This window comes from Lichenostomus cassidix, chromosome 7 (genome assembly GCF_008360975.1).
Source record: "Lichenostomus cassidix isolate B80296 chromosome 7, HeHo_3.0, whole genome shotgun sequence".
Lineage (NCBI taxonomy): Eukaryota > Metazoa > Chordata > Aves > Passeriformes > Meliphagidae > Lichenostomus > Lichenostomus cassidix.
In genome coordinates this window covers 18,923,656-18,939,472 of record NC_139488.1, presented here as the reverse complement: position 1 = coordinate 18,939,472, position 15,817 = coordinate 18,923,656, and the positions used below count along the sequence as shown (strand labels likewise).

Sequence of the window (15,817 nt, the reverse complement as noted above, 5' to 3'; positions counted from 1 at the left end):
AGTTAGGTGCCCTAGGGTGGTTACTTGTAGTGTAGGCAAGTGCTTCTGAAGGTCCAGATGCTGCCAGAACCTGAGATGCAGCTGTGATTTGCAAGACATGCATCTCTGAAAGGCATTGCTCCTGCTCATTCACAGAAAGGGAATTGGTACTACTTGCCCTTTGTTCATTTGGTCACTTGCCCGTTGTTCATTTGGTCATGTTCTTACTACCCAAAGTGGAAATACTTCAAATGGTTGAGTATGTTGTGTAGAAGACCTTACCCATATGGTATTTTCTATCTCAAATCCACTTAGTTGCTCAGAAAAGGTGATAAAAACTAAAGAAGTCTGGAAGAAACAACATGCTTACAGTAAGAGATTTGAAAGGCTCTCCTGCAGCATTGAAAGAGAAATAATCATATAAATGTCATGAAAGCAGCAAAGAAACAGGAAGCATAAGAGAGCTTAATCTTCCCAAGCCTTTTAGTTTGCCCACCTTTTTGCAATGCAAGAGTCTGTGGATGCATGCTGCAATAAATTTGTCTCTGGCATTTTCCATGTTGCCATAATATATGAGAGTATTTTCCATGTGATAGCAAAATCTATCATCTCTGGATGGTCATGTCTTCAGCCAGGAAAGCAAAAGGTACTATTTGCTGTTTTAAGCTAACGTGGCAGGGATGAAGGATGGATCCTATATGGAAGAGGGCTTATATATAATGGCACATGCAAGGAACCTTCTTCAAAATATTTGAGCAGCCTGAGGGCTAAATTTCCTGTGCTTTTGAGAAGGTAGTGTGAATTCTGACCATCCAAGCATGAGCCAGTTACATTCAGTCTGCACTCCTGTGAAAGTGAGGTCATGGGGTACCAAAGAAAAATGGCAAGTTGCTCTAATTCATGCTGTGAGACTCTGAGAAGTCTCCTTGTTCTATTCAGTTTTCATAGCTTCTATAAAAAAATGCAAATTTTAAGCTATTCTTATATTTTTGTTCTTCATTGGTATTAAACATATACACTTAACATTGCACAAAGTAGTGTGTACAGACCTTTGTTTTGTTTTTTCTTTCTTTCAGACACCCTGGCTTTGGAATACCAGGCAGTGCTGGAGCGGGTATCCATATCAGGTAAAAGTTACAGTGCTGTCTGAAAACAAGCTTGGCACTACTGCAGAGCTCTGTTTTTATTGTGGTGGGGCTTTGTGCCAATATGTTTGTATGAACGGGCTACTCAGCATTTCAGAGCATTGCTAGATAGTTCTCATCTTACTTGAGTTCAAGATGGGAAAGATGAACATAGCTGTCACACCTGAATTTCACACACTGAATTCCAAAAGCTCCAGATAAAAGTTTGCAATTTAAGGAGTTTAACCTGTCTAGGGCATATATATATATATATTTATTTTTTTTTTTTCCCCTAAAGAGCAGGGAAGGGGGAAAGAAAGTAATTGCCAGACTGAAAAGTATGAAGAAGAGGATTGTCCGAAACATGAATGCCTGTGACAGTGAACAGCCCTTAACAGGCTGAACAAGAGAACTGTGTTTAGATGCTACTGTTCTTGAAGGTTGTGTATCTGTTTGAAGTAGTTCAGTGGAGACAGTGCAGCAGAAATCTTGATCTGAGAAAGGCTGAAGGAATTTGGTCATGGAGCCTCAGAAGAAATAATGACTTAAATTCGACCCTGAGACTTGAGGGTGAACCGAACAACATTAGGGAAGCAGCAGCAGAAATTGAATGGGGGAAGTGTTGAAACTTAATCCCTCAGAAATTTTACGTGCAAGTATTTCTTAGATTGATATGGCTACAGTCACTGGTGCCTCTCAGCCCCGTTTTCTACTATTTTTGTATTACTACATGCAATAAGACGTTGACTTAAAACAAAAGACCATGAATCTTACTGATTGAAGAACGTATGTTTACCAGACTTACCAGAAGAAGAAGGTCATTTAGAAAGTTGGTTACAGCTTTTAGAGTGTGGGAGCTAAAATTTCTATGTCTAATATCATTCTAGTAGTGGTGAAGGTCCAACATAAAGCAAATTTTCAAATTAAATTCATTATGAAAATCACTGTCTGGAAGATAAAAATGTCTACTGGGTGCTAATCGGGACTAAGTACTGGGCTTTCAATTTGTTTTTGCTTTTGTTTTGTTTTGTTTGTTTGGTTTGTTTTTTTCCATAACTAGATAAAATTTCTAATCTTTTGTCTGCTCCAACTCCTTTGTAAATTACTCAACAATGCAAAGCAGAAATCCAGCTGGACTTTACTGTAGATACAGTAAAATGGATCATTTTGGTGGCAACACAGCCATAAGCACAGGACACTTCTATTGATGTTAAGTCTATGGAGAACTGAAACCTAACATTTGAACTAGGTTAAACACATTATAGATCCAAGAGGGAATCCATGACATCTTCAGAATTGCCCTATGCTATCACTGTGTATGAGTTTAGAAATATGAATGCTATTGTTAAGAGAGCAGCTGACAGTCTTAATTTTTTACTAGAAATTTTCCCCAGTGAATTCCCTTGCAATAATGAGTGTAATAGTTACAGTTCATTGCAAGCTCTTATTTTCTTTCCTTTTTTTAATTACACCTAATTAAAAGTTTATTGGCAGTCTCTCTGAATCAGAAAAGGATTATATTGACCCAAGAATTCACTTTAAAGGATTGACTTTGAGTGTACACATTTTTCATAAAGCATAAGCATATGTCTACATTAAAATAACACCCACAGAGCATTTTCTGGGAATCCAAGGACTGGTTTTCAGCTGCAAAAAACTTGTCTGCAAAAGGCAATAGGAATAAAAGGTGCAACTGAAATCCCTCTTGCCAATGGAAACAGCTCATACCCTGCTTGGGTGCATAGTTGTGCCAGTGCAGGCAGCTCTAGAGATGGTTTATCTAATTGGGAGTTGCCCTCAGGAGCTTCTCCTTTGCCAGTGTCCCTCTCTATCACTGCCATGGAAGATGTGACTGTCATGGAGGCACATTAGCACAAATTAGAGTAGCTCCTAGGACTGGGTCTCTTAGGCTGGGGGCCAAACAGCTTATGTGTGCCACCAGTTACCTTCTTTGAAGTTACCCCAGGTTGGTTTTGGTTTTGCATTATTATTTTTATTTCTTTTACTTTGAAACATCTCTGTAACCATGTCGTATATCAGACAAGATGCTTGGATAAATTTATTTTATTTTCTTCTTTCCAAATATTAATATGTCCCCATAAAATGGTTAAATTCTTCAAAAATAGGCATTTATATTAGAAAGAGCTCTGCTCAAAGCCTGCATTTTTCATCGTAAGCAGATGAGATATACACTAACATTACTTCTTTTCTAGTCTACTCTAGCATTGGTTTTTTTTGCTATGCTTTAAACTCACATTACTGATACACAGCAAGATGTTTCAAGTAAACTTTCAAAACAGACTTAGGAGTACTCAGAATTTAGTCTGCTCCAGAGCCATCATTGGGGTTTTTTTTACATAGGATGCTTGTGTATAATTCAATAGTGCCCTGTGATAAAACATGTCTCCTATAGACTTCAGCTGCCTGTAATGTGAGTTAGACTCTATTAACCTTTTCTCATCTCCATCTTTCAGCCACTGATGCCTGACCTTCATTATTACTACATGGTTGAATTGTCATTCTACTGGTCCTTAATGTTTTCTCAATTCATTGACGTCAGAAGAAAGGTAAGAACAATGAGACTAAAACCAATAAAAGCTTTAAGCTTTAACGTAATCATTCTTGACTTGAGGAATACCTGTATTACATATGCAGTGAACTGGAAATACAGTAATTTCTAGGGTTCAACTCTTGCAGATAGTAATCACTGAGAGACTGAGATTGTCTTACTCTGTTCCTTTTTACTATAATGTGGGTTTTTTCTGCACATGGGAAGAAGAACCTGGAGCAATCAAATATTGAAGGGCAAATAGCAGAAGCCAAAAAAAACTTCTGCTTTCATACAGTGAGTTGAATGGAATTGAACAGGTAGTATCTTGTAGATGTACTGTTTATTCTAAGATTTAAATTATGAAATTCCAATTAAAAAGAGCAAGATTGCCTCATAAATTCACAGTATCACTTTGTGAGAGAAGATCTGTGAGGGCTTTCCATTTTTTCTACAAAAGGATAGTGAAAACAGGGATACATTTAATATTAAAAAGTGATGTTATATTTAATTTTACCCTTACAGTTATGAAATTTCAAGTAGCTGAGCATTGCTATTAGAGGGCTGTTAATGAAAAAAAAAAACTCTGTCCAAATAGAAATCTTCTCCCAGAATCAGTAGCAACCTGTTCCATATTTCGAGTTCTCTCCTCCAAAGAGAATCCTAGTCCATAGCAGAACAAGCAGTACAACAGTTATTCTAGAATAACAGTTCTTTGAGCTACTCTTGCAGGGGCTTTAATGTGTCAAAATTAATTTTTTTATACATTTGAAATTATTTTTTAGTATATTTATGTGCCTCCTTCAGCTGTCATTTAAATAAATGATTGTAGGCTATGCTAATGGAAAAACCCCTGTTTATTAGAATTTTAGCAGGAGCATAACTCTGAAAAGAATAAATTAAGGATGCAGTGTGATCTGAATAAACTTATCTTCCATTTGAAACTACAGTGTATTCCTAGGAGTTCTATGCTAGAGCTACCTATATACAAACACACTCCTCTATTTGGATTTCCAGATTATTTCAGAAGTAGAAATCTCAAGAAAGTGTCCACAAAATTTAAATCCATATTGGAGGGTAAATTGTGAATAAAACAACCAATTTATGAGGAATACTTGTAAATCCCTTGCTTGCATTGTCTGTAGATGCTAAACATTCTGTTAATCATGAGCTTGAAATGAGTATAACTTCACTATTTCAAAAACCAGAGATAAAGAGAAAGAGTGCTCAAGGGAGCTGTATGATAGTGGAGATGAATTTAAATCAAAAGTAATATTGACTGATATAGTAAGCTGCAGGTGCCAAGTCTGTTTCTTAGTTATACATAAATGACTTTTACTTGTTATCAGAAAAACTTCAGAGCAACCTGCTGTGGAAATAGCATAGGACGTGGAGGTGGGAAAGTGGATCGCTAACAGCCAAGTAATATCCTGGCCACAGATGTGCAATGCTTGAACCCAGAGTACCAGATCCTAGCAGTGTCCCATGCAGCTGCTGTGTCTCAAAACATGCAGTGTCCAGCAGAGAGCAGGAGCACAACATCTGCAGTGCAGTTACAGCAAGTCAAAAGCCTTTCATTATCAGCACTCTAGAGGAAACAGTGGAGATGCCATATTTATAACCTATTAGATCACTCAGTTTGGACTGTGGAGACAGTCCTTTTGTAGTGTAAGCGAAATTGATAATGAGGAACATCAGACTAGAGAAATGCAGCTGTGCCCTGGTGTCACACAGTAAAACTGTCTGTGAGTGCAAGCTGCCAAGGAAATCCACTGAGTTGAAAAATGTTAGTACTAAAGACAGTAGTTGACAAAAAGGAGTACAAGCTTGACAGAGACACCAGCTCTTGCAACACCATAGTACTCTTTTAAAAGAAGGTTTAGTTTAAAAAAAATGTGGAAACCTTGTAATGCACCCAATATGCAATGTGTGGAATGGTGCCCATATGAAACAGGGATCTGTTTAACAGGAAGAAGCAGAAAATTTGCTAATATCATATGCTATTGTAATATTTCACAATTGGCTTGTATGGAGCAGATTAACAGTTCTCAACCCAAGTAAACTGTTGATGTTTTCATGTTACGGTGAAAGGAATACTTTTATCTAAGTCTTGGTTATTGTTTTAGATACTTTAAATTCAGCAGCAGTGGCTGCGTTACATTCTGGGATGGTCAGAAGTGCCCAGGCAGTCTTGTGCACTGCAGGAATTCAGCCAGATGCTTTTTTTCATGTAGTTGGGTTTTTCTGAAGGAGAGGTGCAGTGTGTCCTTGCTGAAAGCAGCAGCACTCGGCACTGGCCCAACTCCAGCACTGGTCTTTTACTTGCTGTAGCTCAAGAGAAATGTACTTGCTGTTTTCCATCTCCATTTGATTCTTCTCCGATAGCAAATGGATTACATCAAAAATTATTTCCAGGGTTTTTTATGACTTTCAAATACTTGTTAGTCTTTATTTAGGTGCTATAAATTCCACCAGATTGTCTTTGCCCGACTGGAGGTGTGAGCAAACTAGGCTGTTGCACATACCTACTATTGGCATTAAGTCAGTGAACTGTGTGTATTAACTTCTACAGTTTTATACTGGCATGTTAGTTTCATAAATATCTACTGTGTTGCTGTAATGACATTCTACTCTTAAGGGTGTTCATCTTCAAAGACTGCAACCTAATATGAATTGATGTTTTGTCATCTTTGTCCAGCTTCCCATACTCCTGTTTTGTTAAACACCAAAAAAAAAAAAAGAGAGAAGTCTGTTAGTTTCATAAGCACCTGATGAACCTTAAAAGCAGTGAGGCTTATTTACATATTTCCTGGGTAACTAAGGTATTGTTTCACAGAAAAAATTTTGACAGGTACATTTAAAGGAATGTATAAAATCTCTTCTCAGTGTTTTCACAGGTTTGTAGAAGATGTAGGAGACCTTTCTGTGTATTCATGCCTTTTAGTTCCAAGCATTTGGCAGTTCCTAGAGCTTCTGTTTTGGTTTTTTTGTGTGACTGTTCACTCATTCCAATCATAAAACTATCTGTAGCTGCTAATTTTCTTGAATACTGAATTTTGATTCTAGAAAATTACACTATATTTTGCTGAATTTGGACACTAGATCTCTTTCTTCAAAGAGACTTTTCTTGGTAAAAAAGAGACCCAGAATTGATTTCTTTTGTTTCAGTGGAAGCAATTTCGATTGCATATGTTTTGCAGACCTTTCCTTCCCTTATTGATCTATGATACAAGCCATGAAGATGATGTTTTGCCCTTCAGTGGCACTAATGCTCCATAGCCACTTGGCAGTTCAGTCAGTGAGTGTGGCATGTTGAACAAATGTGGGTGGCAGAAGCCTTAATTACAGAGGGCTTGTCTACAAGTTGAGACCCATGGGGTTTCTCTGCTCTCTGCCCTGTGTTCTTCCCACTGATATTGACTGGAATAGGTTCTTTCTCCTATTCTTAGCCACAGATTTTCATCACATAGCCACATGACGTCGTCCAGCAGTTACAACTGGAGGTTGCAAATCTTCCGTAAATAAATACATCTTTCACAAACATACATATGATTTGAAATACATCAATTAAAAAAAATTAAAAAGCCCATTCCTGTACAGCTGCTTGTCTGCTATATATGGTTGAAAGTGCTGCAGTAAGCTGGGAACACAAGTACCACTTGGCATTATGGGGATTTGTCCCATTAGTATCTGTGTGCTCATTACCTGTCGCTGTTGAGCTGCTAGCACAGAAAAGACCTGAGTTCTCAGTGTAGCAAGAAAGAGACTGTTTATTATTTTGATTTCAATATATATAGACTTTTCAGAGGTCGCCCAGATTGGTCAGCCAGAAACCTCCCCCTAGGCCTGATTGGCCAGGCCTGAACTGTCCAAATCTCGAGACACTGTTTGAAAAACATCCAGACTTTATCTTTGTTTATGAAACACAGCAGAATGTTCTCACGAGAAAGACCTGTGCTAGCCACAATTACCCTTGGGTATAACTAAAATCTTAACAGGTAGCATCTTCAGGGCATAGTATTAATTAATGATTTAAAGAAATGTCACAAACTGGAAAGAAAGAACCCCAATAACAAAGCAGTCTTATTTATATCATTGCTACCTTTTTCTAACAGTTTTCTAACAGTTTTCTGTAGGTCAGTTTCCTGCATCTCAGTTTCAGAGATGGCAGATTCAAGTAATTATCTCTTTTAAGAAACATCACTACAGAAGGAGTTCCCTGAACAGCATTTCTTTAAGAAGACTCATGCAAAAATGCAGAAGACTGCTGCCCAGGAGCATTAGGATTGCTTAGGAATAATCCATATTGTCAGGAATGCCTTGAAGAATATCCAAGAGGGACTGGAAATCTTATATTTGTAGAACATAAATGTGTCAGCTGTGAAAACAGAGGAGATTTTCTACTTGACATTTTGCCCCATTTGGACTGCCAATGCACTAACATAATTGCATTTGGAAGGAAAATTCAGAACAGTGCCATAGTATTTGCAGCTGAAGGAGGTAAAGAGCTAGGCTGCACTATGGCCATAGAGGACTGCTAGTAGCTAGTAGCTTCTAATCCCAGGGAATAAGGTAGGTGCTTTGCTGTTTTTATTACTGTGACATGCTAAAATGGTCTCCATGTGTGGGTTTGTAGTTCCTGAAATTACTAGGATGCCATACTCTTTTTTTCCCTTAGGACACTCAGAAAGGGAAAGATCCTTCATCTTTTTCTTCTGTCTGCTTGAAAAAAATGGATTTAAAATAATGGCTTGATATGACTGCTGAATGTGTTTTATTGTGTTCCATGCTGCTGGGGGCCAGATAACCTAGCTGAGAAATGTTGGGTGTTTACTAAACTGGCATACAAGTCTCTGGTTTTAGTCTTTTTATCTCAATTCTCCCCTTCCCTACCCTCCTACCCTTCCTCAATTCTGTGTTGGAGATACTGCCAGTGCCTACTGAGTAGTAGGAAATACGATCTTGTAGCACCTGATAGCATTAAATATAAAGTGATAGGCTGGGAGCAGGTCCTGTCCCTCTTCAGTTAGTGAGACTGCTCATGCTGCAGGTTTTCCATGAGCTCCAGGTGTACACTGCAGTGAAAGCAAGTGCTGGTACTGAGAGGCAGTAGTGCATGTCCTTAAAAGCAGTGGTGCCTGCTACATTCCCATAGAGGAGTGTGGGAACATTGTTCAGTTACTTCTCTCAGTGCTGAAGAGACAAGTGCCGTCAGGAGCTGTAGCTGCTGCTCTTCCAGAGTTGGCACTGTGTTAGTTGGAGCTCATGGCACTTTCCATGGGGCCCAACGTGTGGACCTGCAGTTCCTTTGTCAATCAGGTGCTGCCTCTCTAAAGGGTCTCAGATTTGGTTTCTGTGCTGTGGGCTGCTTGGCTGAAGACTACCACAGCTCAGCAGGACTGGCCCACAAATGCTATCAGAAAGCCAAATTCCACCTCCCAATATACTTGGTGAGCAGGCTGCCTGAAGGAGTTGCTCCTTTCGTCTGCCTGGATCTCTCTCCCTTCAGACAGTTCTCCATGAGAGCCACTAGGTCTGCTGGGAGCTGTGGAACAAACTTTGCATCTGGTCCATAGAGAAACTTCCCAGTTAAACGTTGCCTGTGATCTTTTCTTAAGGTCACTTTCTCAAAGCAGTGCAGGTAGTTCAGCAAATGCCAAGAAGACTTCTTTTTGACTGACTCAGTGTCAGTCACTTGCTGAGAAGAGCCTCATTTCTGCAGGTCCTTTTCTCTCATTAATCAGTCTGGGAGCCTAGTCCAGGCAGGCAGGTCATTCCTTCTGCTATATCTGCTGCTTGGCAAGTATCTGGGAGTGTGATGTTATTTCTGGGAGGTTCACTGCTCCAGATTTTTCAATAGTAACAGTTACTTTCTGCCAAATAACCGCAAGTTACTGATCTGGAGACCAGCTAGCCTGCATCATTTGGAAGGCAGCGGATTGGAACCAATTAGGAGGAGGTGTACCAGCTCATTTGAAGACTTTTCTGACCCTTTACAGTGTGAAGACAAAGCACCTTGATTAAAAACAAACAAATAAAAGCCTGGATCTGGAATTCTCTCAGTTGTCCTTGGCAGGTGTCTGTTGTCCTAGTGCACTGGAAATGTGTTTAGTGTTCCCTTGTTGCTATTTTCACTCTTCTGAATGGTGCATTATTTGGCAATTTATTGTGCATATCATTATATTTGTATGTGACTCAGTGCATAAAAAGTATGGTGGATTGATTTGTATGTACATATGCCTTTCCAGAGTAACTTCAATTGCAAATGTTTACTTTATTAAGTTAAATTACTGTGAACTAAGAAGTGTAGTCATTGCCTAGCTTTCAATAATATTTTTGCATTTTGTTAACATACAATGATTATTTTATTCAGTCTAAATGAAATATAGAGCAGGGTATATAATGCACTTATATAGTAGATATATCTTTTTTAGTAGTATATCTTTTTCTAACTTAAACATAATGCTGGATTTAAGAAACATCCATTTTTGTATATGAGTACTGAATATCAGTGTTTGCTTCATTGTTTTTTGGTTTTTGTTTTCTTTTCCTTGCTTCTGCTGCTCTAGGACTTTGGAATCATGTTTACACATCACATTGTAGCAATCACCCTGATTACCTTCTCATATATAACCAATTTGACACGAGTGGGAACCTTGATCTTATGTCTCCATGATGCATCTGATATTTTCCTAGAGGTGAGATAATTCGTATGTCATCCTGTCAGTAGGTAAAATCTTTTTGCTATGCAGAAAAAGTATTTCCTAAGCCAGTTCAGGATGGTAATGATGATTAATAGAGTGTATTTCCTTGCTTAAATATATTGTGCTAGTAGCAGTGCATGTTTCTGATTTCCAATTGGTTTATCACTTGATAAGTTGGTTGTACAGAGCAGAGACTGGTAATGCATTGCATGCCAGGGAGGGCTGCATGCAGATTTTAAATACAACATGGTAAAATCAAAAGCTAAAGTTGCAGAATCTGGGAAGTGGTTGACAGTGGGCCACCTGCTTCTTAACCCCTCTGACATGGTGTGTGGAGTAATAACCCTGTCTCCAAAAGAATCAAGGTGTCACAGTGTGGTTCTGCTCCACTTTGCTGAGCAGAGGTTGTTGGACAATTTAGTGGCTATTTGGGCTTGGCCAGTGAGCTGACCTCTGATTTTCCAGGTTCCCATGCCTCTGGATCCTAGTACCAGCATTAAGCAGTTGGATTTGGAGAAGAAGGGATGATTGAAATTCTTTAGAGTCAAGATGGTCTGCAACTTTCATAGTGGCAATTTAGAGATTTCATCCTTTATCTGCCTCAGTTACTAGACAGCTCTGGGTCATGCTGGTATTTGGCTCTCTGTGAACTCTCCTCCAAAGTTAATAACTATTTTGTCTGAAATTATTTTTTATTCAAGTACCTGCAAGGATCCTGTTATGCCAGAATATAGACTCACTGTGTGAGTCACCTATTGCAAAATCAAGATCCTGGCATTCTGATTCAGTAGTGCTGTAAATACAGTTTTATTTTTAATTTTTTTTTTTAATCTAGAAGGCACATGACTGCCTGAGATAGAAATCAAAAGTGAATGTGGATTTCTCCTGATAGAAATAATTACATATCAGCAAGTGTATTTTTCTGATTTTGGAATGTGTTTAGCTAGCTGTGATTTCACCTAAACTTTATTCATTCCTCTTTTCTCACCACCAGAAAGAAGTACTTAAAGATGTTTATTCTCGATGAGACCAGTGTCTGTGGAACTATAAAAACACTGTAATAGGCTAGCTAACACCTTACCCTCTGTTTATTCACTAAGACAAAGAGGAATTGCTGGTATTCTCGCCTGAGTTGCAAACATTCAGCAAATATGCTTCCTCATAAGGCGCATAATTGAAGTGGTCTTTCTAGTCAATTCTTTCAGTCTGTTTTGACTGGAAATTCTGCAAGTGCAGTGGATCACAGCCCTGGTGCTATATGAGAGGAGATGGGCTCTTGCACACTGCTGACATTACTGAGGGGAAAGTCAGTGCAGAGGATAAGTACTAGCAAACTGCAAAAGAACTTAAGTATCTTGCCACGATGGGTTGGTTGTGTAACACCTGACCTGTGTTACCTATTACATATTGGTAAAAATGAAAAGCTATTTCTGGTGGCCACTAGATTCTTTCCATCTACCATTTCCTAATGAAGCATGCGCAGTGGAAAGCTGGAATGTACCATTTTTTGCTGTTCTCATTGCAAAAAGTATTGTGCATTGGTGGAAATGCTGGAGGTGAGATTTTTGTCCACAGATCTTCAGGATCTGGAAGTATAGAAGAACCGTAGTAGGATTTTCAGGAATACATAGAGCTGTGTTACTCAGTTGTGGTCATGGTTTTTAAACACAGAAAATTGTGTTGTATTGTCTTAGGTGGCCAAATTCTAACCAACAGCAACATATTCTTTTGCTTTTTTTGTCGTCTTGCTTTATCACTATAATTTGTAAAATTATTATAATTTGTTATTTGAGAATTGATGTCCCGATAGCTGTACTGTTTTTGAGAAATTACATGATACTACTACAAGTTGCTATAGTAGTATCAGCTTCATACACTATGAAATCAGTTTTTTAGACTGCCACCATGGAAATACATCCAGAATTCCTGGACTGAATTTTCCATCATCTGAAAATCAAAGAAGTTAGTAATGCTTCGGCTTTGCATGTTGTCACCGAAGGATTCTCTTTCCCTTCAAACTAGGCTGTGAGTACAAACTGCTAGGAAAGTCACTTGTGTCCCCCAGAAAATGGAGCTGATTCAGAAGGGTTATGTTTTCTTTGCAGCACTGGTGGTTTTCCTCATATTCTGTGAGCTTCCTAACTTGGTTTCTTTAGTGAGGAATATTCTTCATGTTCAGGTTTTCAGTAGGAGCATTGCAAAAATTGGGTATCATCCAAAAGTGCAGGTTTGGTTTTGGCATCTAGATTATCTGTTTCTCTGGTTTGAATTCTGCATTGAGAATAGTATTCTGTGTGCATAGTTGGGGTAATTTTGCTCTCTCTTCGCACTCTGAAAAATCTGCACAAGTATCTTCTCTATATGGGAGCTGGATGCAGGTGCCCTTGGAGAGGAGCTTTGAAAGGGTTCCCAGTGACTTAAGTGGACTCTGGAAACATTGACAGAAAGCGTGAAGGAATACTGTCCCCATATTAAAGTGTTATTAAATATTAAAGTTTTTATTTAAAAATAACTACACACGTTACCACTATGGAAGCATCACAGATATCTTAAAACAAGCTTCCTTCCCTGTATACTATTTTCTTCAGGGAGAAAATTATAAAGAAGCTTCAGGGAAGATGAATGTTTTAATGAGGAGTTTCAGAGAAGAGCAATGAATCGATGAGTCCTTCATGGGGAAAGAGTCAGAAGACTGCATGAAGACATATGAGAGAAGCATGTAAAAATAAGCATAAGGCAACAAGTTAGAATGAAGAAGTTGAAAAGAGAGCCTTGGAAAAAGACTTGAGGGGGAGGGATATAATCTTTGAGGTGGAAACTATTCTGTATAGGCAGAAAATTAAGAAGAGATGCTTCAGCAGAATTTAGGATATTGGGTGTAGTGGAAGAATTGAGACCAAGTTTCTATATAGCAGGCACTAGAAAGTCAGAGAGCATGGGGCATATGGAAGGGGTGACTGCTGAAAATGCCAGTGGAGCATACTGGCAAGGTGAGAGACAGGCAGGTAAGAAGGCTGGGGACAAGGACACTATAAACACACTGAAGTTCAATGAAAGGTTTAGAAGATTTTTGTGCATCTGAAATTGTAGAATCTCAAAAATGGAATTGAGTGGGGAATAAAGAAATTAAATATGTATGCAGTCTGGGTTGGTTTTTCTTCAAAGAAGACATTTTCCAGCTGCTTGGTGGGGTTCCAAGATCACTGTGAGGTGGCCCAGTGAAAATGTTAGTGATTTCATAAAAATTTGATTTCTTTTTCTTCTTACAGCTTATACAGAGTACAAGAGAACTCAGTTGTCCTGGAAGTAAAAAGGTATCTTTTTCTTTTGCAGGCTGCCAAAATGGCAAACTACTGCAAGTGTCAAAAACTGAGTGACCTTCTGTTCCTTACATTTGCCATTGTCTTCATTGTCAGTAGGCTTGGCATATATCCCTTATGGTGAGTAAGGACATCGTTTTCCTCAAATGCTAAGCACCAAACAAGCTTGGAAATAACTGTGTTGTAATTGAACAGGATTCATTGCCATTACTCTGTTTCCCAAAGCACTAGGGAGAGTTTCAGGCATAACCAGGTGCTGAAATAGCCTATTTGCTAGAGTTCCATTGTGTTTAATGCGTGCTAGATGAGAAGCATCTGGGGCTTCTGCTGGTTTTAAGGTAGAAGTTGGTTGGAGACAGCATAACTTCAGGCTACCAGGTGGCTGGCTGTGTTGGCAAGAAGCGAGAGAAAAATGAAAATATTAGTCACAAAAAAAAAAACTGAACAGAAGCTAAGCTTGAAGTTAGGATATTCTCAATGGCTTTCAATGCACACTTTGTGAACATTTTCAGCTTAAAGAAAAAGTGGAACAAATAAAGTCTGACCTGCTGAAATTGGTATAAGGATGTTATTGCCACACAGATTGCAATACTGCAGGCTACTCCTTTTGCACCTCTCCTTTGAGTTGGGGTTCTTGGGGTAGCTGTGTAACACATATGTCTATAAGATAGTTACACACGTCTCACTGTAGTCTCACATCTTCCCACTCAGCTGCTTTTATTTGTACATACTCTCTGCTAGGTGCACAGACATGCATGCACACAAACTGAACATAGACATTTGAGTTTTTGGCTATAATCTTCTGCATCCAGAGGGCAGATGGCTATTAGGAAACACATGGGTGTACTTCCATGTAAAAATGCATTGAAGTTTTTCTGCAACCTGTGCACTCTGTATGAGGAGGGCTGAGAGAAGGTGTTTACCTTGGCTCTTTTCTGTTCTCAATCCTTTCTTTTTTATAAACAGAATTAGCACAGATATCTGTGTTTCTAGGAAAGTAAGAGAGGTCTCTCATTGCATTAGTAGATAACAGTGACAGTTTTATTCTTGGGAAGCAAGAAATTGTATCCTTTGAAGAGTTTATTTAGAGAGATTACCACTGGGCTCCTTATTCGGATATGCAGAGGATTTGCAGATGCCAGTGTCAACCTCTCTGCCACAGTTTCCTTTCAAAGCCTCTATAAGGATATCTCTTCGAGGTTTTGTTGATGCAGGCAGGGTAGGACCAAGGTGCCCTTCGGGAGCTGTGTCACCGTCACCAGTTCTGCTTAACTCTACAATATAGAAGTCTGATTTAGCATTTGATGACTCCAAAGATCATGTCATAATGCCTCCTCCCTACTGTGCTGAGCCGGTGAGCAACCATGACAAAACATGACAATGGATAAACTCACAAACTGCATGTTTAGAAACACTTTTCATTTTCTTCAAGGGGCGATTATTTCTTAAACAGGTTTGCTTCCCTTCCTCAGTCCTTCCTTGAAGTCAAATGGGCCATTCACTGAATTTCTGTAAATGAGATAAGCTAGTTTTTCTGGTTTCAGATCTCAGATAGGAAAAATGGCGACATTCCTGCTTGTGGGATTTTCACCTTTCTCTTGCATTCTATTTTATATTGAGAAATGAAGGGAGGACCCTATTTCACCAGTGCAGTTCTGCCACTGGAGACTGCAGTACATGACTGTGCTTCAGGGAAGGCTCAGTCAGATGAGGGCTGGATGGATTTGCAAAGGGGAAATCATACTTGGCCAACCTGATAACCTTCTATGATGAAATTGCTGACTTGTAATTACATAATCCAGTAATTACTGGATTATTAGGCAGAGTGCACCCTCAGGAATTTTGCCCATGTTCCTACCTGTGAGGAATGGCTGATAGACCACAGGGCTGTGCTGCCATCCAAAGGGATTGAACCTCAACAGGCTGGAGATACAGCCAACAGGAACCTCAGAGGTTCAGCAAAAGCAGTGCAAAGTCTCAGACCAGTATTTTCTGGAGGCTGACCATCTGGAAAGCAGCCTTGCACCAGAGCAACTGGGGGTTCCAGTGCACACCAAGGTGAACATGAGCAGCACTGTGCCCTGCTGGTAAGGAAGGCTGGTGGTTTCCTGGGCTGCATTAGGAGGGGTGTGGGCAGCAGGT

At 39.2% G+C, this 15,817-nt stretch overlaps 1 protein-coding gene across 2 annotated transcripts in view; it reads left to right on the top strand.

Moving 5' to 3' along the window:
- The window catches only part of CERS6 (ceramide synthase 6), a 110,487-nt gene that overhangs the window by 74,715 nt on the left and 19,955 nt on the right, over window positions 1-15,817 (top strand). For both annotated transcript variants that reach the window (XM_085066537.1, XM_085066536.1), the window contains exons 5-8: window positions 1,056-1,106; window positions 3,578-3,670; window positions 10,221-10,349; window positions 13,689-13,795. In XM_085066537.1, coding sequence (XP_084922663.1) covers window positions 1,056-1,106; window positions 3,578-3,670; window positions 10,221-10,349; window positions 13,689-13,795 — 380 coding nt within the window. The remainder of the gene's footprint in view (window positions 1-1,055; window positions 1,107-3,577; window positions 3,671-10,220; window positions 10,350-13,688; window positions 13,796-15,817) is intronic.